Genomic DNA, 23,979 nt, shown 5'->3' on the forward strand with positions numbered 1-23,979 from the left:
TCCTAGAACGAGCGCTCCTTGAGTGGGGTGATCCACAGGGAGTAGCTCAAACCTTCAAAGTGCCTGGCCAGGGGCAGGACATTAGCCCAGCAAGGGAGGGGTGTGGCAGTGACATCACAAAGGCCTTTGCAGGACCTCAGACTATTGGTCAAAGGCGGTGGGGAGGTGGTGACCTCACAGAGAGATGCTGACATCAGCCAGGCAGGACAGGGCGAGGGGCCAGGGAAACCTCAGAGACCCTGTGGCTTTGCTTCAGCAAGTCTCCTTCTCCAGGTCTCTCTTTGAGGACTGGGGGAATATTGGGGTTCACGTACCTGAGCGCCAGGAGGAACCTCTTTCGAGTTTTCTCCTTCTCTTTTAGTGATTTTACTTGAAAACAGCCGACCCTGTTTAGAAGGTAAGAGCCTCCTCGAGGTTTGAAACTGTTCAGTCTGATCCATCTGGTGACAGTTGAATTCATGGAAAACATGATCTTAAGGAGGCAGTATTTTATTCCAAACCTGGCATCTTGTCCCTTAGAATCACTGAGGACATTAGGGTTTGTCCATACATAAGAACATAAGAAAGGCCGTACCGGGTCAGACCAAAGGTCCATCTAGCCCAGTATCTGTCTACCGACAGTGGCCAATGCCAGGTGCCCCTGAGGGAGTGAACCTAACAGGCAATGATCAAGTGATCTCTCTCCTGCCATCCATCTCCATCCTCTGACGAACAGAGGCTAGGGACACCATTCTTACCCATCCTTGACTGGAGATTTGTAATGGGAATCACTAGGAGAGGAATGATCCTGGGGAAGTCAATGCCCAGCCTCCCAACCCTGCTCCTTTGGCCTTGTTTAATGAACAGATGAAAGATAAGAGCGTTGTACTCAATACGTTCAGTGTCCATACAATCTCGGTGCACACTGGATTTGAAAGTTGTCCTTCTTCATCCACGAGTGTCCATTTGAAATCAGAGGATTTATAATGCCCCATGGGCTACTTCCCTGTGATACACAGGGTCACACACATCGTGGTGAATAGGACAGATGACTAAGTAATCACAGTGGGTTTCACCCCCGTGGGATCACCTGTAAGGATTTTTCCTTCCTTTAAAGAGGGCAGGACCCAAACCCCATTCAGAAGACATGGGGAATCTTACAGTAAATTCTTCCCACATAGTCCCCTTTGTAAAGCCCATCTATCGGAGCTTCCTTAGCACAAGAAAAAGGACACGCAGTGGTAACCACACAAACAATACTTTATTTCCTATGGGGAAAAGGGCTAGGATAGGACAGAGAAGGGGCAGATTAACAAAACTTTAACTCTGGAAATGCTCCACTCTCCAAAACAGTTACACCCTGAGGTAATGTTGATGTTCTCTCTCTTCTCTTGCAAGGACAGTGGTGGATGGCTGCTGCTCTCTTGACATTGGACATCAGGGACGGACTTCGATGAGGGACATAGGAACGGGTGAGTAGACCTAACTAAAACCCCTCCCTATCCCTCTTTGCGTCGTCTCTGCCTGGATGTTAGACCCTATCTACGCGGATTCAATCCGTGCGTGGGAGTGTGCTTCCCCACCCAAAATAATAGAGCACATGGGAAAAGGTCACCACATTCTTTTCCCAAGTCCAAGATGGCCACCTTATAGATAACGCAAAAGGTACATGCCTTTCTTCCCTTCTTTTACTAAAATTTGGCAGGGGCAACTAGCATTTTACAACCTGGAGACTGGATTTGACCGATCAGGGGATGTTCTGGGACAGGGTGACCCATCCAGAAGGGGGTTGTGTATCCCCTCTGAGAACTCCTCCCCCTGTCCTCTACCAATTGAAGTGGGTGTCAGCCCTGTAGGACCACCCCGAGAGGGGATTTGACCAAACACGGAAGTAATGTGGCGGAGTGACCTGCCCGCAACAGGATCACATGGGCCATCTAAAAAGCCCTCACACCACCCTCTACCAATTGGCGACGGTTTCAACCCACCTTGGGCCATCACAGAAGGGAAACATGTACCAATCAGAACAGATATAGCCCGAAGGTCGAGGCCATGATTTCTGCAAAACACATCCTTGGAACGAGACGGCCTCTTCCCCGCAGTGTTGGGTTGCGACTTCCAGGACGATGCTGCCAGTCACGCAAACATGGAGCTCCGAGATCGGCGGCTTCTGGCCTAGGCCTTCGGGCACTACCTATTCTGATCGGTACGTTTCCCTTCTGGGATGGCCTAAGGGATGAGTGTGAAACCCTGATCGATTAGCAGAGGACGGTGGGGGGATTTCATGGAGGGGTGATGGGCCCCTCTTATGGGCAGGTCACCCCACCATGGCACTTTCACCTATCTGGTGAAATCCACTCTGGTTGGTCCTAAGGGGATGAGGCCCACCCCAACTGGGGTGAGTCCTTGAGGGGTTACATGACCCACTTCCGGATGGGTCACTCTGCCCCAGAACTTTCCCCGTTGCTCAGATCCATTCCTGAGGTAGATCGATGGCGATAAAATACCCCCAGATTGGGGGAGGAGTGGGAGGAGCTCTTAGAGGGGTCACATGCCACTCCTTGCTTCTGCTCACGTTTGCATCTTGACCCCGAAAGTCTTATGTCATGGGGTCATTCTCCTGGTGACAGACGAGTGATGCCTTAGGGGTGAAGGGGCGAGGTCCCTTGGCTGGAACCAAATAACTGCCCTTAGCCTCAGTGTGGTTTGACCTAATGGCCACAGTCAAAATGGCTGCCCTCCCCCTCAGGGCTGTGTGGCCCAACGACCAGAGTCCGTGCGGCCGCCTCCCCTCAGGGCTGTGTGGCCCAGAGACCAGAGTCCGTGCGGCCGCCCGCTCCGTCGGGGCTGTGTGGCCCAATGCCCAGAGTCCGTATGGCCGCCCGCCCCGTCGGGGCTGCGTGGCCCAACGACCAGAGTCCGTGTGGCCGCCCTCTCCGTCGGGGCTGTGGGGCCCAATGACCAGAGTCCGTGTGGCCGCCCTCTCCGTCGGGGCTGTGTGGCCCAGAGAACAGAGTCCGTGCGGCCGCCCTCTCCGGCGGGGCTGTGGGGCCAGAGACCAGAGTCCGTACAGCCGCCCTCTCCGTCGGGGCTGTGTGGCCCAACGACCAGAGTCCGTGCGGCCGCCCTCTCCGTCTGTGCTGTGTGGCCCAACGACCAGAGTCCGTGTGGCCGCCCTCTCCGTCGGGGCTGCGTGGCCCAACGACCAGAGTCCGTGTGGCCGCCCTCTCCGTCGGGGCTGTGTGGCCCAACGACCAGAGTCCGTGCGGCCGCCCTCTCCGTCGGGGCCGTGTGACCCAACGACCAGAGTCCGTGAGGCCGCCTCTCCTCTGGGCTGTGTGGCCCAACGACCAGAGTCCGTGAGGCAGCCAGCTCCGTCGTGGCTGTGTTGCCCAAAGACAAGAGTCCGCGGCCGCCTCTCCGTCGGGGCTGCGTGGCCCAACGACCAGAGTCTGTGCGGCCGCCCTCTCCATCGGGGCCGTGTGACCCAACGACCAGAGTCCGTGCGGCCGCCCTCTCCGTCGGGGCCGTGTGACCCAACGACCAGAGTCCGTGCGGCTGCCCGCTCCGTCGGGGCCGTGTGGCCCAACGACCAGAGTCCGTGGCCGCCTCTCCGCTGGGCTGTGTGTCCCAACGACCAGAGTCCGTGTGGCTGCCCGCTCCGTCGGGGCTGTGTGGCCCAACGACCAGAGTCAGGGCGCGAGCCAGCTCTCGCGGGGGTGTGTGGCCCAACGCCCAGAGTCCGTGCGGCCGCCCTCTCCGTCTGGGCTGCGTGGCCCAACGACCAGAGTCCGCGGCGCCGCCTCTCTGTCGGGGCTGTGTGGCCCAACGACCAGAGTCCGTGCGGCCGCCCGCTCCGTCGGGGCTGTGGGGCCAGAGACCAGAGTCCGTGCGGCCGCCCTCCCTCTCTGTCGGGGCTGTGTGGCCCAACGACCAGAGTCCGTGCGGCCGCCCTCCCTCTCCGGCAGGGCTGTGTGGCCCAGAGACCAGTGTCCGTGCCGCTATCCTGTCTCTCACGCCTGTGTGGCCCGATGGCTCCAGACAATATGGCTGCTCTCTCCCTCAGTGCTGTGTGGCCCAACGGGCAGAGTCAATATCGCTGCCCTTCAGCACAGGGCTGTCTGGCTGAGAGTTCAGAGACAAGATGGCCGCCCTCCTCTTGGGGCTGTGCAGTCTAGTGGCACATTGGGGAGGTGGGCTGCCACCCAAGGATGGATGGTGGCCGGGGTAGGGGGACCCAGGCCCTTGTTACTCCCCCCCCGGGTCCTACCCCAGGGCCTTGTCCATGGCCAATGTGTTCGGCACTGAGTCAGTGGGGATCCAGCCAGAACATCTGACGTCAGTCACCATGGCGATGGCTAGTTCTCCCAGGTTACTTCCTACGAGATGTCTCTAGGACATGGGCTGGGGGTCTCTGGGCTCCCGGCGTGGGAATCTCCCAGTGACTCCGAGCTCCCTTGCACGTCTGCAGGCACCCGGGGATGGGGTTGGGTCTCGGCACCTTGGGGCTCTGCAGTCAGGGGCATCAGCTGCTTCTGGACTGGAGCCTACAATGTGCATCCTCCATTTTCGGCATCTGCCTAGACCGAGCTGAGCTGCTCCTGTCACACTGGTGCTCCAGTTGTAGCATGTCCGGCAGGGCTGGGGAGGGGCTTGGCTTCCGCCGCCTAGACTGTGAGGTTATGTGTGACTGGTGCACCCCGGCACATCCTGCTCTGCCTCTTCTCTCTCCTCCTTCCCATGCAGCAGCTGCTTTGCCGTCTCCCAAGAGATGTGATCAGTGGTGGGCTTGGTTGGCTCCTGTTAGCCTCTAGATGTCTGTAAGAGGGAGAAAGGGCAGGAACACAAATCAGAAGAACAAAACCTTCCAGCAGGGTAGTTTTCCACAGCACAAAACCACCACACTTTGCTAATGCTCCTTTGTAACTTCCCTGAGAGCTGGCATTGCGTAAAGAGAGCACCCAACCCCCCACAACCTCCGCTACCCTGTGGGCTGGCAATGGATAGAGGGAGTCTGGGAGACTTTCTCCTCTCTCCGCCTGGCTCTGATGACTGAGGGAATCACATGCGAGAAGCTCTGTGAATGTAGGGCTCTGTGCAGTGGGGAGAGATGTCAGACATGGAGCCCAAAGGTGGGGTTGTCCTGACTCTGCAGTAACTTCATTACAGTGAGAGAGATTTCAGAGTTCAGCTACAGGGTTCTGCCCTGTAACCGTGTGTGGGGCTGGGGCAGAAGTGGGGCAGTGATGCACTCATGAAAGGAGTAGGGCTAAGGGGGCCCGGTGGTCCAGCCGCTAAAGCCCCTGTGTGCTGCGTTCCCGCCGGGCCGGCTCTGCCTGGCTGGGGTGGGGCGAGGCGGCTCCACGCGCTGCCGTTCCTCTCCCCCCCCCCCCCGGCCATTTGGGGATTTAGTTGGGGATCGGTCCTGCGTTGAGGAGGGGGTTGGACTAGATGACCTCCTGAGGTCCCTTCCAACCCTGCTAGTGATACTCTATGAGCTGCTCTTGCCTGTAGGCTCCGCCCCCTACAGCTCCTGTTGGCTGCGAATCATTAATCCCACCCTGGCCCTGCCCCTAGCTGCTCCTCACCCAGCTCCAACCCTCGGCTCGACCTCCACTAGGCCCCACCACCCCGGCTCCAGCCACTGGGCCCAACTGTCCATGCTCTGTTTTCTGACACCAGCGATAAGTAGGAGTCGAACACCTCCGGGCTTTCCATGCGTCTGGCACTGACTTTGTCAGCTCTGGTTTTCATCTGGCATTAAGCTGCCCCGTCACATGGCTTTCGTAGATCCCGTTCAACTTCTTCAAAGTCTTCTACGCCTCACTGACCTACACAATTGTCTGTCATCTGCCAATATCCACCTCGTTGTTCAGTCCCTGTTCCAAAGACGCTGTTGTACGTACCATAGCAGGACAAAGAGGTCTTCTGTGTCGGTCCCGGTTCCCTAGTCGAATGCGGAACCCGACACGAGATTTCCAAGCTTCTGCAGCCATTTGTAATGTCTATTGAGGATGTGCCCTGTGGTCCTGTCACATGTCAAAGGCACTTCCTGAAAAGCTGAAACAAAGAGGAAACGGGTTGGAAGCCCCATGGTGCTGATGTGACTGGTGCCTAGGAAACCTCCCCTTCAGATGGCCATTGCCACATGCTATTAGCTACCCAAGAGTCTGCAGGCAAGAAACAGCAACTCAGCTACTCCCAAAATAGCCCTGGACAGAGAGGAGACCCCATTCCGTGCGTAACTTCCTCCCCAGCATACGCACGTCCACACGCTAAAACACAGGCAGGTGGGAGCAACTCTGCTTGGGATGGAACAGAAAAGCAGAGGTGTTAAATCATCCAACATTTACGCACAGATCCGCATAGGAATTTAGACTCCTAACAACATCTACTGAAATCCTATGTGGCCCTGGGCCTTCGTTCCTTAAGAGGTCACAGGGAAAGATGTTCCCAATGTGCACTCAGGGAATTTCCTATGAGCTGATAACCAAGATATGAGTGGTTCCCTGGCCTGAAATCTCTCCATTACAGGGAGGGCAAGTGATGAATCTTTCCCTACAGAGGGTAATTGTCATCATCACCACCACCACCCTTAATAATAACAACAGCCCTTTTCAATTCTGTCAGGCCTTCCTTCAGAGATGTTCTGACCTCTATGAAGACAGTCTCCCACACAGTTCTAAGGCTACGTCTATTCTAGGAGCTAGGGATGGAATTTCCTGCTCCTGCACACATATTGTGGCACCTCGATCAAAGCTCACGTGATCATCCTTCTTCCTTAAACACTGTCCTTAGACAGAGAGGGACACATTCAAACTGTTTTCAGGCCCTGTGCTGCACCCCTGTACTTCCCACAGAGGCACAAACACACAGAGGTATTTCCTTACCTTCATACAGGCGGGAGATGCCATCTTCAGTCACTGTTTCAGACAACAAGTCACAGTAATGGTGGATAGTATTTCCTAGACAGACAATGAATCTCATGACTTTTCAAATCCTTTGCTTAAAACTGCGAAAGATGCAGCCATTCTCCCAAGACAGCCCTTGGGAAATTAAATACATTCCTTACATCTGTTCACAAAGCACATTAGATAAAGCATCAGAAGCCTAGAAGTCACTGAGAGACTGATTTCCAAAGGAGATTGAATTCACATCATGCTGGTTTCCCCAAGGCGCAGCCAAAGAGGAGTTGTGGGCAGGGGAAGTTGGTGCGATCGATACAGCTAAGTTGCTCCACTCATCTTGGAAGTCATGTTAATCTCTCTCTCTCTCTCTCTGTCACACACACACACACACACACACACACAGTTTTAAGATTCTGGTGCTGTGAGAGGGAACAGAGCAGCAGTCTAGAAAAGGGCTTTGAAGGAAGCAGGTCAAAAAAGCTCAAGTGAAGTCGCTCTGCTTACCAATGAACAGGGCTGCAGAATGTCTGATTGTTGTCTGTGAGCTTTCCAGGTATTCTAAGGCGTGGAACAGGAATTTGGGGATGTGGCTCTTGTTGTTCTGCATCTAGGAAGAAAGAAGGAAGAAACGCACAATATACAAATGACATGTTCTTCCCACAGGACTAGTCCAGGGAAGCCAAAGCATAGAGCCAGGGCATGGCAACAGCCAGTATGAGCCCATACGCCATAGCAGCACCTCTCTGGAGTTACTGTTGTGTTCTCCAGAACCTCAGCTTTTGTTTTCAGAAAGTTTGCAGGTCTAACAGTTCAGGAGAAAAATTTCAAAAATGTGAAGGGATTGTAACTCCTGCAGAAATGAACCAGCAGAGAGCCTGAATAGAGTCCTGCCACCCGATGGAAGCGGATGGGTACTCAGGGTGTGGGGTTAAAAGGTCTCCTCAAGTCCCCATTCACCACTCTGAAGGCACAAGGAATTCACCTACCAAGCACTTCCAGGCACACTTCCGGAGCTGTGTGGAGCCATCCCAGGCCATGCTGCGGAACAGCGTCTTCAAATGAGCCCACCTGAGAAACACTGCGCAGCGGAAGAGCGTCAGTTTGCATCTCTGCAAGAGAAGGTGAGACCAAGAGGGTTCTCACTGAGAGAGGGACAGTCTGGGGGACATGGAGCCTTCCCCGTCACTTGTTCTCCTGCTTTTCCTGCTAGTGGAGGAGATTCCTGTCATTTGTTGTACACAGGAGTGTGCTCAGGAGAGGGAATTGGCTGGAGCGAGCCAGAGCCGTCCTGTCTTTGGATGGTTTGGAGCGGTTGACCAGGGCCCTGCGCTTTGGGGGGCCCCGCACTTCAGGGGGACGCAGGACGTGGGCCATGCTGGGGCCAGGAGCAGTACTCCCACTATGCTATGCCCCACCTCGCCAGCGCCCAGCGTCGTTTGGGAAATGAGGGGGTGGGGCTTTGGGGGGAGGGGAGGAATAGGGATGGGGCAGGGGGCGGAGCAGGGGTGGGAAGAGGTGGGGTGGCACTTGGGGGAAGGGATGGAGTGGGGCTGGGGCTTAGGGCAGAGTAGGGGGTGTTGTCCCAGGCCCTGTGCCCCTCTATGGACGGCCCTGGAAAGATTCATAAGAGATCTCCACAGCTCAGTCCTTAGGTGCAAAGAGACTGCATGAGAGCGTGAGTCAGCTTTGGGATCCCAAAGAGTCGGACCAAAGGGCCCCCAGATCAGGCTTCCTCCACATCCCAGTTGGCCCAACAACAGAGGGCAACGTCCGGTGAATTCTGGGAAGCTGGGACCTGGAGAAGTTCTCTCAGGAGCTCCAGGGAAGAAGTCAGGGCAGCTGCACCCACTTTCCAGAAGGCTGTGGGCAGATATCAGCTCCCTGAACTGAAGGGGCTCTTACAGATCTGTGCTCCCTTTTCTTTTGCTGCCTCTTGTTATGAACCTTTGGATGCAGCAGCCCAAAGGCCTGAGGCCCGTCTGGGCAGGAGAGGGTCAGGGCTCTTTCCCAGAAGAAGGCTTTTCTTCCCAATTGTGCTGTGTGCTGTGAGAATGGATGAGGCACTGGGCTCCAGCATGGAGTGAAGCAGGGAGGAGAAGACTCTGCTTGGGCAAGGGGCTCTGGCCATTAATGGAGTGGGGGCCCCAGGAGATTCTGGCTCTTTACTCTTAAGGAAATAATGACCGTGGCACTTACCAGTGTCACACTCTCATCCCGGTCTTCAAGGTGCAGCAGGAGCGGGAGCAAGCAGTGGATCATCTTCTGCTGCACGATGGGTTTGTCCGGTCCTTCACGCTGCTCACCACGTTGCCAAGCAGTAAAATGGCAACGGAGCGCACGCTGTCCCTCTCCTGGCAATGACACACAGGGAGTGGGGAAGCCCGGTTAAAGCCAGGCAGGATCAGAGCATAACGTGACAGAGTCATAATCCGCACGCTGCTCCGGTTCCCCGTGTTAACTGACTTGGGTCGCGGGAGCAGTGAGGCCACCAGGCCAGCGCCATAGACATCTTGTGTAGAACAAGGCCTGAGACACTGTGCAGGGCAGTGCAGCCCCATGGTGTCCTAGACACAATTTCTGTCTGGAGAGCACAGAATCCTAGACCCCTAGAAGCTTAGGGGAGAGGGAGGGAAGGCTGCTGGAGACTGGTCTGGGGAAGGGGAGGAGCAGCTGCTGGAGCCTTACAGGGAGGTGCTGCTACAAAACACAGCAGTTCTTTTGCTCCTTGGTGCCCCTGAGAGCCGGGAGATTCCCGACCCACCTCTTTCCTGCTGGGAATCTCCACCTCTTTGGGGGCCGGTGTTCTCCAGACAGCTGGTCATCTGCCCAGTGCCAGGACCCCTCTCCCCGAGGCCAGGCGGCAGCAGGGGCTGGGAGCATGGCGCTGATGCTGAGGTTTGCGGAGAAGAGCTCTGACAGGGAGGTGGCTGAGCAGGAGATTCCCACCCATGGCAGGGGCACCCCTTGGAGGCTTCATGGCAGGGCTGAGGGGTGGGAGGGAAGGGGATGGGAAGAGAGAGACAAGGGCACCAGAGACAGGCGGGGGGGGGGAGGAATGGGGTTCTCCTGTGTTTCCCAGCCTTACGTCATCAATGAAGGGGCGAAGGCTGACTGCAATGTCCTGGGAGATGGAGCCAAGCCCTCCCCATCCAGGAGGTAGATGATGTCTGCAGCTTGATGCATGGCTCCCATGACACGCCCTCTATCCGTGTCACAGAACATGTCCATGATCGCTGGCAGCTGGGCCCGTAACGAGTGCACCTGCAGCAATGGAGAAGGCAGCTCATTACTACCCTGGATGACAGCCTGGGGCATATGCTGGCCCATCCCACTCCCACCTATGAGACACCACGGCTGGCACAGCCGCCCAATGGGGCACAAAGTCATTCTCCTGTCACTCTCTGCCAGCTGCTCACTGTAACCTTTGTCTTTGCTCACCCGCCTCCCTCACTGCATCACATCTGCAATCAGGGGTCAGCTCACGGGAGCAGGGACCACGTCGTGCCTTGATTTGCTCAGTAAAGCACCTCCAACATTCGAGTGCTGTGCGTTAAACAACAAGGCTTGTGTGGGGATCTCGCTCTCATTGCTGAGCGATTCAATAGACATCGGCTTCCTCGGTCCCCCAGGCAATCCACGCCCCTCACCTTTTCTGGCTGGAGCACAATACTGCCAAGGCCTCGCAGACTGAGCCGACGTACAATGGGGTTTTTATCTTGGGTCCATTCCATGAGCTGTGCCTGGAGCTCTGATTTTGTCAGTATTGTCTCAATGGAAGGACTCTGGAGAAACTGGAAAGAGCCAAATCAACATCGGGTTGAGGAGCAGAGGTCTTCCTGTGGGGTCTGTCCCCTGGACACTCATCTTTACCAAATGGCCACTTACTCCCATACAACGTCTCCGGTGTGTAGGGAGCCAGTTGCTGCTCTTTCAGTTGGCTCATTCCCAGAACTTAGACTAATGCACAAGTCACAAATAAACCCCCAGGGAAAGGGGAATCTCCAGGCCCCACTGAGTGCCATGGAGAGACCCCTGGGGCAGAAGAAAAGCAGAACCCCAGGAAAAGGTGAGGAGAGAAGCATGGCCTTGGGGCACCGGAGAAACATCTCCTCTTGTCACAGGATCCCACCTAAGTACATCCAGCCAGGAGCGATCTCACCCTGTCTCTCCCTCCCTCTCTGTGCCATGCCCCACCACCATCCATGTGCGGAGAGGAGCTAGCTGGCTGGAAGGCTGCTGAGCTGCTGACAATGTGCCCAGAGCTTACTGGCCTGAGCTGCTCTCCTGTCAACTAATGAATCTCACCTCAGTGCAGAAAGTTATGGCGATATTTCTCTGCTCCTCCTCCTTCTCCCTTTGAACAGTGGTGACGGCCTCTCTGAAGACGGCAGGGAGCTGAGGGTTCTCAAACTCGATCATGGCTCTGGAACATGGAGCAGAAAGTCCCTTGTGGTTATCAAGGGGGAGAGAGAGTTCCTCTCTAGTTGCTGGGCTGAGATGGCAGCCTGGAACAGAGGAACATTTCACACGGAAATCCCATTCCCAAGAGAGACCCACTGAAGAGGAAACTTTGGGCTCCTACCTTGCAATCACGCCAACACCCTGCGAGTAGTAATATCGTGAGGCTATCATGTCCCAACCCTGCTGAAATTGGATGCTGGCAAATTCCTTCCAGTATCCGGGCATGGAAAAAAGAGTCTTCACAGCCTCCACCGACGTGCTAAAGACAAAAAATACCAGTGTCAGGCAACGAGATCAGCCCCAATCATGGCAAAGCTGCACACGCCCTGGCACACACAGCATGGACAGCAGGAGCTAGCCTCCCCGAGGATAGATCCAGTGTGATATCATGGTGCTCCCCTGCCCAATGGGCCCTGTCGACACTGCAGTTTCATTGAGTTTGTAACCAGTTAGTGACACTGTAGCTTCTAAGATGGTTGATGTCATCACTCAATGCGGTTGAATACTTGATTCTTTACTGTGACAGGTAACAGGACTCAAGCGGGCATGTGGGGCCAGATCCTTAGTTGGTGTAAGTGAGCCTGGGCTAACTATAGCACCCGAACAAATGATGGCCATGAACAGCCTACATGTGTTTAGCAGAGCACATCTGTTCTTCCTTTCCTTTCAGTCATTACCTTAGGGGTTGAGGCAGCTGGATCCCTCCTCGGGGCTGGATGTCGTGCTGGCCATGTAGTCCCTGGCAAGTGCAGATCCATCACATACTGCACTTGCCTGACGCAGAGGATGAGCATCTGGGGATACATTTCCAGGATGGCTTCTCGGTATCCCCATAGGAAAAGGACCTCGTAAATGGTCCTCATTGCCTGGAGGGGGGGACGAATTTCACCCACTATCCCAATCTGCCACCTGCCCCCATTGCCATTCGCTATTGTCCTTTCTCGGTCTCATTTCCTCCCCAGCCTATTACAAAAGAGGATTGGCTCCTGAGAGGGGAGGAGACATTTGGAGGGTCCTGAACCTTCACCCATTCCTGGAACGGAAGCAGGATGGAGCCCTACGGAAAGGTCAGAGGAGTCTGGATGATGTTATTCCCCATTATTTCGCTTAATGGTGCAGACTCTGTGCTTTGGGTTTCCAGCCATGACTGCACGGGCTGAAACCATCCTGAGGAGATCTGTTCTTGTAGACCCAGTGTTTCTGGCCCAGTCAAAAGTACTGACATCTCATGATCCCATGCTGGGAAGATTTCTAGTCACAATTTAGAGAGCCAGAAACCTGGATACTTCCAAGAGACACCCGAACTGCACCTGCTCACTAAAGAGCCACCTAGAGCGGCAAACAGAGCCAGGGCACCAGCAGATAAACCGCTTCAGATCAGTAACTTTTCCTGGGTGAAGCTTTATTTACACCTCTTTGGTTTGCTAGCAGGTGGCCAGGACACACTAAGGCCTGGTCTGCATTACAGAGTTATGTCAATGCAAGGCCCCTCACCCAGCATCACCCTAACTATGGAATTTCCTTCCCATTGGCAGAACTGCCCCTTGGTGCCAAATTCATAACTCCACCTCCATAAGTGGCAGAGAGTCCAGGTCGATGCAGTGTCAGTGTAGACACAACGTCGCGTACGTCAACTGGCTTTCAGGAGCCTTCCCACAATGCCCCACCCTGACCGTACAATCGAGACGAGCGCTTCTGGTGAGGACGTGCACTGCCGACACAAGCAGCAAAGTGCAGACACACACAAGGGATAGAATTGCTGTGGCGGCTGTATGCCGAGATTACGCAGGTCGGCTTCATTGTGTAGTGGAGCCGTGGCCTGAAGCTAAGAAGGGGTGAAGCTCACAGACACACACAGATGCACTATCCTCCCCGCGGTTGCGGGTTCTCAAAGTGACATCTCAAACCTCACTTACAGCCAGAGACACATTGCCGCTCTTCTCCTCCCGGTGTCTCTGCTGGAGCTTGTCCAGCAGCTGCTGCAGCACCTCCCTGGGGAGCTGTGGTTCTTCCCCCAGGGCCTTCCACAGCTCAATGGCACATCTGCAGATTCAGAAAGAGAAGTCAGACCTTCCCTGCTTGGCCACCTCTTGCCCTCCCCAGGGAGAGGCTTGGAAAACGGGCAGGAAAGGCGTCTGAGAGAGGAGACACCGATTGGTGCAGGGAGGCTGAGGCAGGGCAAGTCCCGTCAGAGAAGGTTGTATTTATTCCTTTCCCCTAATGGGTTGTTGTTCCTGAAGCTAGCACCGCTGTTTCCAGGACAGTGACCATGATCTGACCACCGAGTGACCAGCACAGTGTGACCACCAGACTGTGCAACATTCTGCTCTGTTACGCTAGGCTCAGTCCCGAGGAACTTGCCTGACCTCAGTGCAGTTCCTCTGGCTATTTGGGGGTGTAACTGAGACCCAGCATTTGGCCAAGTGTCTCTTAGCAGCTGAATCCTACTGCAGTGTGGTGGACGGGTCAGACACTGACTCAGAACATGCCCTGATAGGAGAGGGTTCAGGGGAGATTGTACTGCCCAGTGTGACAGAGCTGGAAGGAAACTAGTACTGAAATCCCCCTCCTCACTTCTCTCCATTCTTGCTGATCTAACCGCTCCTGGTCCCCCCAGGCATCCGCACAGGAAGACTGCAGACAGATCCAAAAGGCTTCCAGTCATTTAACTTCCAAGTTTGGTGAGGAAGGTCGGACATGGTGGTCAAGCCCTGGGGACACTGAGAACTAGGTTGGACAAACCAAGAGCAAATGGCCTGGATTTAAGGTCTTCAGGAAGCTTGACTGAAATTCTGTGCCAACGCTGCCGAGTTTCTATAGGTTCTGAGCACAGACCCTGGAAAGCACTGGGGCTGCTTCAAGGAATTCAAACCTGAAAGGTTTACAAATCAAACACTCAAATCAATATGAAAACCAACACTGTATTCCTCTGGTAACGGAACTGGGTAAGAAATTCAGTTTCTTTCATGCTGCTCTTCAATTCTCTCTCCCATGTGACACAGATTTGTCTATGGTCAGTGCAGAACTGCATTGCAGAGGATGCTGAGGAAAGACGGAGTTTTGACCTCTGGCGAGGGTCCAGTTGGGTTTCACGGCCCCTAGGCACATGGAGACTGTATTATAAACACCTCAGCTGGATGACTCTGCAAAGTGATCGGCAATAACCAGCAGGACTCAGGGTTCACAACGTATTGAGATGAAAAGAGGCACTCACCCCTCTCAGAGCTGTTCTTGCCGGCTGTCTGCAGACTCAGGCAGGCTGCACTGCATTTACGCTCTGGTCATGTGTGGATCATTTATTTATTTATTTAGTTTGCAACAATTAGGTCTGGAACTTTCTGTCTGAAGAGATTTACCTCTGCTGCGCAGCGCCATAAGGATGAGTGCATTTTTTCACCACTTCCTCAGCCATGGAATAACTAGGGATCTGACTGCAGGTAACAATCCTGCACTGGTCCCCAGCGGACGGACAGATGGACCTCATGGACCTTTTCCATCTCTGCCTTCTCTCACACAATAGGGAGCAGCCAGACCTCATGACCCAGGGATGTGGAGTGAGCCCCAAAGTCATTTATTGGCCCTGTACTGGACGGGAGAGGAAGTGGGGTGACCCATAGAAATCAGGACAGTGCTGGACTTCCCAGAAAACTGGCACGTCTCCATCCTGGGAGTGCAGGAGGAGGGTTGGCTCCTCAGTGGCTGGGCCTGGGCATCTCCTCTTGGTGAGCCTGGACAGCTCTCTGCACAGCAGGAAACTCCCTCCAGCTGCGTGAGCCCGACGGACCCTTCCCGGACTGTGGCCTGTCGGTAGGAGCAGGAAGAGAAATAATGGCCTGAGGTGATAACAGAGCAGCTCCCTACCTGTCCGAGGACAGCGTGTGTGCCACACAGCTCAGAACCACGTCCTGGGGGTGGGAACGAGCCAGCAAGGCCGTGGCCCTCAGTGCTGCTTTTCTGGCTCTGGGATGACAGACGTTGTCCAGCCAGATTAAGATACGTCCCACGACGTCTCCAACCTGGAAGAATGCCAGAAAGTTGAGGGATGGATTTATCCATGAGTGACAACCTCCCAGGTAACCCCTCCTGGCAGCCCTGCAAGCCGCCTCTCACCTCGGTTGCCCATCTTGGCTCCTCCATAATCTGAAGAAAGAGGCTTTGACAAGTCCAGGAACCCCAGCCTTCCTGAGGTCTGGTTTAGTACCTTAAAGCTCAGAAACACACACAAAAGACTTCCCCCAAACCTTACTGTGGGCACAGCCCAAACTCCCCTGCTATCCCAGGGCCTTCCCTGCCTTAGCAAACTGCTCTCAGCCTGCTCTCAAGGGCTTCCCTGCAGGAGCCTTTCCTCCATCTCTGCAGCTTCCTGCTGATCTCTCTAGCACAATCAGTTCCTCCAGGCCCATGCTTCTCAACCCAGTTTCCATTGTGGGCCCCATATGTGCTGTGTGGGGCACGTCCAATACCACCTGTTTGGCCCTGAGGATGTCCCAGGTAGAGAAGCGCTGCTCCAGACCCAGCTGGTTCCACTGATGTACCCCAGAGCCCATCCCAGAGATGGCAGGCAGGGCTAGTTGGACGGGGCTAGCCAGCTCCAGGCCCCAGCCCTAAGGAGAACCTCTACACTGCGGGATTTTAAAACCTGCCGTAACCAATCTCAAAGCCGGGTCTCTAACCTCGGGCTCAGGCTATGGCACTGGGAACAGCAGTGCAGACCTGGAGACTTGGGCTGGAGCCCAGGCTCTGAAGCCCCCTCCTCCCCAGGCTTCAGAGCTCCAGTTCCAGCCCAAGCCCAGAAGAGGCTGCGTTGCCGTTTGGCCCCACTGTGCCAGCCCTGGGAGCCCACGTCCATAGGGCCAGGCTTTCCGGCTCCTGCTGCAGAGTTTGCAGCACAAGGTAGACAGACCTGAAAGGGACAAGCCGCCCCCTCGGGCTCTTCCATGAGGAACTGGTCATTGCTCTTTCCTCTCTCGAACAAGGAGCAGGAGCTACAACCCGGGTGGCTGGATTCTGGTGCCCTGTTCTGCTAGCAGGAGTTAGAGCCCTGCACAAATCAATCTCCTGATTGAGGGGCCATTTGTTATCTTCCCCCTCGGACCTGCTGGAAACAGGGAACTCGGACAGAGACAGGGACGACCTGCAGGAAACCCCAGGAACAGGCAGGTTTGGGGAGGAAGCTCAGGCTCAGGATTCTGTTTGTTTATGAGTCTCCGAGTTTCCAGGAAAGCCAAAGCCCAGGAAGGGAATAAGTCTGCACTTAGGCGCCATGGGCAGGCGGTATCTGGGGAAGGGCAGGAATGTCACCTATTTCCAGGCCGAGCGATTGAAGGCAACAGTTAAAGGACTGTAGGGAACGTGAACCCTGATTCCTTTCTCGATAACCCCACCTGCGCAGGCTTGGGCAACTCAAGGAGCTCTCTGGGCTTCAGTTTCCCAGGTGTCAAATGGGTTGAATTCCTACCTCCCAGGAGGGTGGTGGAGCTTCATTAATCAGGGGGAATAATGACTCTGAGAGCCTCCTACCCAGGGGATGTAGAAATGAAGTCTGCCAGAAACCTCCTAGGCCAGTCTAATTCACGGGGAGGCACTCAGATCCTGTGGGGATGGGCAGCAGGATCAGAGCTAGGAGAGACAGAGAGAAAAGTGCAAAGCCAAATTCCTCCTGATCCTTCAGCTGGAAAACAAGGCCCCGCAGCATGTCTGAGGAAACCAGTGTGGAGGCCCCTGGGCAGACTAGGTAAGTGCTGCGCTGCCAGGGCTGGGGCTATCGCTCCCCTTCAGTGGGGCTGGGCTGTCATCAGGGACGTGTCAGAGCTCCAGCGGGCAGAGAACAGGTCAAACACCTCACGCCGCGGATCCCCGCGGCCAAGCGATGAAGGGAAAGGGGCTCAGCCACCCTTCACAGCACCATGCCCGTGTGTCCCAGGAACAGTTTCCTAGGAGAGGAAATTCTCCCCTCCCCCTCTCTGCGCAGCATCCCCCTGCCCCACGGCGGGAGTCTCTTACTCTCTCCATCTTGTCTCCGTGTAGAGACACGATGGTCCTCAGCTCTTCCTCGGCGGCTTGAAATCGCTCCAGGGTGGGTGTCGTCAGACCCTTCACGGCTCTCATCAGCAGGGCTTGGAGCTGGGCTGAGGGAAGCTGCTCCCCGGGGGTCTGCAATGAGAGGGACAGAGCCTGTCGGGACTGAGTATTTCCATCGCTCAGCTGCCCTGGAACAGTCTGTCCCGGCGGGAGGCTGGCAGCGCCCCGTGAGCGTGGAGACTCCGGCTGAGCCCTTTTCTTAACAAACCTCAACAGGTGCCGAGGTTTCCTCAGTCTTTCATACGCTTCCCCCTCCCCCCTGCCTGAGAAGAGATGGGAGCCTCTCAGCCGGTGCTGGGACCCCAAGGGCACCCCCATTTCCTCCCTCTCTAGCTCCTCCCCCCAGGAAGCCCAGCTTTTGCTGAGAAAGCCTCAATGGCCTGCAAAGCCCAGTCAAGTTGCTTGTTGAGTGCAGCCGAGGGGTCACTGCAGAACCTGCCCCATGTCCCATCCCACCCCGAGCACCTGAGCAGATTGGCTCAGCAACTCTAGCAGCCCACAGTGTCTGTGAGGAAAGGACTGAGAACAGGGCCCAAGCGGAAATGCTTCTTCCTTCCCCACCCTGCAGCGTGTGGTGCTGCCACAAAACAGGCAGGAATCGCCGGCAGGACAGAAAGTAGCTTCGACTGAAGGAGCAAGTCTGCCTGGCTGAGGAGAATCCCAAACTGTGGGCCTCTGGGGCCAGCCCCCCGTGGGTCAGAACTCACTGGGCACAATGTTACTGCAGGGGGGCTGGTTCCAGGGTCACCTAAACCCAGGGCCTGGGGTGCTGAAGGCCTTTGCCCTGGTGTCTCAGGCACCTCCTGAGTGTTACTGCAGCTGGCCTGTGTGGCTGGATTAGCCCCGTCTGTCCTGGACGCCAGCAGCTGAGGATGCAGTAGAGCACACCAGAGCGACACACTCGCATAGATACTCCTGGCAGAGGGGATCCAACCTGGGATTTCTGGAGTTTAGTGCAGGAGCCTCTCCCGCAGCAGCTAAAACCCAACTGGCTGTTAGCTAAGGCTCTAGAGCAGACTCCTTTGATCTCTGTCTCTAAGTGGTCCTGGTGCCACTAGACGGGCCAGAACACCCCACCCAGCAGGTGTGTGGGTTACCCCTACAAGTGCAGGGAGGGGCCTGGTAGGATTTTCAGCAGTGCCTGTGTCCCATGGAGAGTGCATCAGAATCAGGCACCTGAGTCAGGCACTTCTGCGAATCCCACTAAGCACCTCTGAACTTCCTGAGGTGCCTGAACCCCTTTGTCAACCTGGGCCTCGTTCAAGCAACCCAGAGAAACTCGTAAAGACTGGCTGGAGTCGATCACACTTGAAGAGTGTTTCCTTTCAGCTCCCTGAGCAAGGGGCAGGTAGGTCTCCTGTCAGAGATCCCAGCTCCGGGAGATATTAATACACCCAGCAGGGGAGGCTTTCCAATAGCACAGTCACAAAGCGTCATTACCATGGTCATATGGGAGCTGCTTGGTAATGAGGGGGTGGGAGTGCGCTCTTCTTCCTGCTCTTCTGGGCTCCCTTTTTCCCACTTCCCCTGCGACTCCGACGCCTCCTTCTTCGTCCCTGGAGCAGAAAGAAACATTCGTAACATTTCCCTTTTCCATGTAGTATCCCTGCTTTACAGAGGATGGAGGTCGGGCCCAGAGCCCTGAAGTGAATTGCCCAGGGTCAGACTGAAGGTTGTTGGCAGCTAAGCAGAGAACTCCGATCTCATGGATCTTTGCTGGGGGCTTTTACCACACGAGGCTTCCTCGGACCTGGGGGCAAGTTTCTTTTCCATGGTGTTTTCTACTCGTCCCCTCCCCTTGCACACCTTCCCTGTCAGTGATGGGCAACGGGCCTCATTTGCATTTAACCCCCCAAGAAGTAATGGCTCAGCTCTGGTACGGTTCCCAGCTGGGACCTCTGGAGCATTTTACTGATGAAATGGACCCGATCCAGGAGACAAGAAATGATTTCCTACAACGTCCAGCCTCTCTGTTCTCCTTACAGCCCGGAGCAATGTTAGTACTCCCCACCCCACAGTGCCAGACCCCCAGAGGGGGGGTGACCTGACACACTCAGCTCTCCCCACCTCAGAGATGGACCTCGGCCACCCTTGCCAAAAGGATCTGGCACTAAATGGATTCCAGAGTCTGAGGTACCCATCAGGGCCGGCTCCAGGCACCAGCCGAGCAAGCTGGTGCTTGGGGCGGCAGATTCCACGGGGCGGCAGTCCGTCCAATCCCATTTTGGGGGGGGGGGGGCTTTGCTGCTTCCGCTGCCTCGGCAGGTTTTTTTCTTTTTGGTTTGTGGCAGCGCAGAGGAGGGGAGCTGCTGGGAGCGGTGCCAGGTCTGCAGCAAGCCCAGCAGCCCGCCCACCGGAGCAGCGTGGAGCCCTCCCAGCAGGCGGCGCGAGCACCCCACTTAAGGAAGCCCTGGCCGCCCCCCTTGTCTCCACCCCCCGCGCTAGCTGGAGTGTGCACTCCGCTGCCCGGGGTCTGCAGGGCTCGGAGTCCCCCTGCACCCGTGTTCCCGTCGCCCCGCAGGTATTTTTTTTCTTTTTGGTTTTTTATTTTTTCTTCCCTTCGGTGCTCCAGCTGGCTGGGCGGTTTGTTTCGCACACACCCCCGCCCCCCGCTGCTCCGACCGGCCGGCAGGTTTCCTGCGGCTCCCTACTTTTCTGCTATGGCCGGCAGGTTTTTTCACTACCCTTCGCTGCTCCGGCCGGCTGGGCGGTTTGTGTCGCACACACCCCTGCCCCCCGCTGCACCGCCCGTCCGGCTGGTTTGCTGCTGCTCACTGCTTTGCTGCAATGGTCGGCAGGTTTGTTCACTCCCCTTCCCTGCTCCGGCCGGCTGGGCGGTTTGTTTCGCACACACCCCCGCCCCCCGCTGCTCCGACCGGCCGGCAGGTTTCCTGCTGCTCCCTCCTTTGCTGCTATGGCCGGCAGGTTTGTTCACCCCCCTTCACTGCTCCGGCCGGCTGGGCGGTTTGTTTCATGCCCCCCCCCGTCGCTCCGACCGGCAGGTTTGTTTCGTGCCCCCCCCCTTCCCTGCTCCAGCCAGCAGGTTTGATTCATCCCTCCCCCCGCCCCCTTCGTCACTCCGACCGGCCAGCAGGTTTCCCACCCCCTTTGCTGCTCCGGCCAGGAGGTTGGTTTCCCCACTTCGCTGCTCCGGCCGGCCGGTTTGTTTTGAGCCCCCTTGTTGCTCCGACTGGCGGCAGGTTTCCCGACCCCTTTGATGCTCCGGCCGGCTGGCTGGCAGGTTGGTTTCCCCCCTTTGCTGTTTCCGCTGGCTGGCAGGTTTGTTCCCCCCAACCCCATCGCCACTTCGGCCTCTGCACAATTTTTTTTTTTTTTTGCTTGGGGTGGCAAAAAAGCCAGAGCCGGCCCTGGTCCCCATCGCTGTCCCGTGAGAAGGCCCTGATGTGTAAGGCTTGTAGGGTGACTGGTGTGAGTATTCCTCACATGCTCCTCGCTAACCATGTGGATTGAATCCTCACCTGTAGGATCCAGTTCAACTTTCCCTGGATCCTCCTGCAGCTTCACCTCCTCTGACTCCACCTGGTTCTCAGCTGCTATCTTCTTCCGGGACAAGTGCCTCCACCTTCTTTGTGAGGAAATTGTTCTCTCCTCATCCCTGTCTGCCATCGAGGTGTCAGATTGGCTACAGACACAGAGTCTCTTCATGCCTGACAGGATGGACCATGAACATTTCCTTCTCTGGGGCTTCTCTGGCAAGGCCTGTTCTTGCTGGCTAAAGTCAGAGCATGCCTCCATTGCTACAGGTTGGACAAGCACTTTGTGCACATGGATCTCTCTGTGCTCCCTAGAGACGAGTCTTTGGAAAAGGAATGAAGCCTGGAATAGAAAGAAGGAGGAAATGGGTTTTTCTGTCATTCTCTAAAGGAAGGGAATTAGTTTGCCCAGGATTCACAGGTCCAGGAGACCGGTCTTTGAAGCCATCTGCTCCTCTAATAGCCAGGACTGGTTCATACAACCGAGAACATAAGCAACCCAAGACCACCCATCCTGGGTCCAACCAAAGGTCCATCTAGCCCATTATCCTGTGTTCAGACAGTAGCCAGTGCCCCAGAGGGAATGAACAATACACCTACATTAGACAATCATTACATGAGACAAAAGGTTTCTATTCCCAACGGGAAGGCAAGGAGTGCATTGGGGCAACTCCAGAGGAAATACTATTTATGGAGATATCAGTCTAAATTCTACACCAGTTTTGTTATCTTCCCTTTAGGTGATACCCTGGAAATTCACCCCCACTCGTCTGCTGAAAGTTAAAACAGTGGAAATCTGCCTCCAGAGAAGGTGAGAGGCTGGCGCAGGAGGGAGCTGAAAGATGCCGACGTTCAAATCAAAACGGAACGTTGAGACCTGACTGTTGCAACCCTGGCCCCACCAGTCCCTAGGACATGGGTGGCCGACCTGAGCCTGAGAAGGAGCCAGAATTTACCAGTGAACATTGCCAAAGAGCCACAGTCATATGTCAGCAGCCCTCATCCACTACCGCCCCAGCCCCCGGCATCTCCTCCCACCGGCAGCCCCCCCAATCAGCGCCTCCCCCTCCCTCCCCACTCCTCCCGCCCGCTGCAATCAGCTGTTTGGCAGTGCGCAGGAGGCTGTGGTGGGGAGGGGGGAGGATCGAGGGCATGGCAGGCTCGGGGCTAGGGGCCTTGGGGGAAGGGGTGGGGTGGTGGCAGGAGCTGGGGCAGAGCCGGGGGTTGAGCAGTGAGCACCCCACAGCGTATTGGAACGTCAGCATCTGTAGCTCCAGCCTGGGAGTCAGCGCCTATGCAAGGAGCTGCATAGTAACCTCTGAAGAGCCGCATGCGGCTCCGGAGCCACAGGTTGGCCACCCCTGGGCTAGGAGAAGGAGGCACCAACCTGTCATGTGTGATCTAAGGAGCAGGAACAGAATCTGGGAATTACCTTCTGTAAAAACTCATCTTCGTTCGAACACCTGTGGAAATAGCTGATTCAAGAAGTTGTTGAGAGATGGCTAGTCCGCGTCTATCAGCAGCTCCTTGGGTCACCAGCCGTTGTCAACCAAGCCAGTTGGCAGACTGAAGGCAGGGCAAGAATGCTGAAGCAGAACATTCTTTGCAGTTGGGATACGTGACATCACAATAAATTTAACCATAAACACCCCTGGACATGCACCCAGAGAGACACGGACACAGAAGAGTTCATAACCTTAACAACAGCGAGAGACTCACCCAAAATCTCTAGGGATTTTGATTTGGAGGAGGGGGATTATAGACTCCAATTGCATGGGTGCTCTGGGCGTGAAGCACCCACAAGGAAATATTAGTGGGTGCTTAGCACCCACTGGCAGCCAAGCTCTGCCCTGCCTGCAGTGCGTCTCGCATGCAAGTGGCCCCAGTGAGCAACTCCTCCTGCTCCCTCCCAGCACTTCCTGCCCACCACAAAACAGCTCTTTCATGGAATTCAGGATACTCCAGGAGGGTCGGGGTGGAGGGGGAGATGGTATACTTGGGGGAGGAGATGGAGGAGAGGCGAGGTGGGGTGGGATAGAAGTGGGGCGAGGGTGGAACAGGGTTAGGAAGAGAGGGGGCAGAGGAATGGGTTGATTTGGGGGTGCAGCGGGGCAGACCAGGGAAAAGGTGGGGCGGTGCTTTGGGGAAGAGGTGGAGTGGGGGAGGGGCCTGGGGCAGAGCGTAGTTGAGCACCACTGGCCAGAGGGGAAGTTGGTGCCTACTGAGGGGATGGACAAAGGACTGATAGACTCATAGAAGATGAGGGTTGGAAGGGACCTCAGGAGGTCATCCAGTCCAACCCCCTGCTCATGGCAGGACCAACACCAACTAAATCATCCCAGCCAGGGCTTTGTCGAGCTGGGCCTTAAAAACCTCTTAGGATGGAGATTCCACCACCTCCCTAGGGAACCCATTCCAGTGCTTCACCACCCTCCTAGTGAAATAGTGTTTCCTAATATCCAACCTAGACCTCCCCCACTGCAACTTGAGATCATAGCTCCTTGTTCTGTCATCTGCCACGACTGAGCACAGCCAAGCTCCATTCTCTTTGGAACCTCCCTTCAGGTAGTTGAAGGCTGCTATCAAATCCCGCCTCACTCTTCTCTTCTGTAAACTAAATAAGCCCAGTTCCCTCAGCCTCTCCTCATACATCATCTGCCCCAACCCCCTAATCATTTTCCTTGCCCTCTGCTGGACTGTCTCCAATTTTTCCACATCCTTTCTGTAGTGGGGGGGCCCAAAACGGGACACAATACTCCAGATTTGGCCTCATCAGTGTTGAATAGAGGGGAAAAAATCACCTCCCTCGAGCTGCCGGCAATGCTCCTACTAATGCAGCCCAATATGCCGTTAGCCTTCTTGGCAACAAGGGCACACTGAGAAGCTTGATATGAGTTAGCATCCACTGTAATCCTCACGTCACTTTCTGCAGAACTGCCGCTTAGCCAGTCGGTCTCCAGTCTTTAGCAGTGCATGGGATTCTTCTGTCCTAAGTGCAGGACTCTGCACTTGTCCTTCTTGAACCTCATCAGATTTTTTTTGGCCCAATCCTGTAA

General features: G+C 55.6%; 2 protein-coding genes and 1 long non-coding RNA gene across 3 annotated transcripts; all 3 read right to left on the minus strand.

Moving 5' to 3' along the window:
* Positions 1-4,589: 4,589 nt before the first annotated feature.
* LOC120385007 lies at positions 4,590-6,931 on the minus strand. Its single transcript, XR_005589201.1, has 3 exons — positions 6,870-6,931; positions 5,886-6,039; positions 4,590-4,797 (listed from the first exon to the last, which is right to left on the minus strand). It is a non-coding gene; the product is annotated as an uncharacterized LOC120385007 (long non-coding RNA).
* A 403-nt stretch (positions 6,932-7,334) lies between these two features.
* Positions 7,335-9,167, minus strand: LOC120385009 (maestro heat-like repeat family member 5). The gene is made up of 3 exons (XM_039504093.1): positions 9,084-9,167; positions 7,874-7,996; positions 7,335-7,494 (listed from the first exon to the last, which is right to left on the minus strand). Exons 1-3 carry the CDS (start codon positions 9,144-9,146, stop codon positions 7,369-7,371), a joined length of 312 nt encoding a protein of 103 aa, XP_039360027.1. The 5' UTR covers positions 9,147-9,167; the 3' UTR covers positions 7,335-7,368.
* A 2,816-nt stretch (positions 9,168-11,983) lies between these two features.
* On the minus strand, positions 11,984-22,387 carry LOC120384984 (maestro heat-like repeat-containing protein family member 6). The gene is made up of 7 exons (XM_039504080.1): positions 22,356-22,387; positions 20,909-21,246; positions 18,870-18,985; positions 17,352-17,501; positions 15,210-15,364; positions 13,265-13,391; positions 11,984-12,214 (listed from the first exon to the last, which is right to left on the minus strand). Exons 1-7 carry the CDS (start codon positions 22,370-22,372, stop codon positions 11,984-11,986), a joined length of 1,134 nt encoding a protein of 377 aa, XP_039360014.1. The 5' UTR covers positions 22,373-22,387.
* Between the last annotated feature and the right edge of the window lie 1,592 nt (positions 22,388-23,979).

The sequence above is a fragment of the Mauremys reevesii genome, linkage group 17 (assembly GCF_016161935.1).
Source record: "Mauremys reevesii isolate NIE-2019 linkage group 17, ASM1616193v1, whole genome shotgun sequence".
NCBI lineage: Eukaryota > Metazoa > Chordata > Testudines > Geoemydidae > Mauremys > Mauremys reevesii.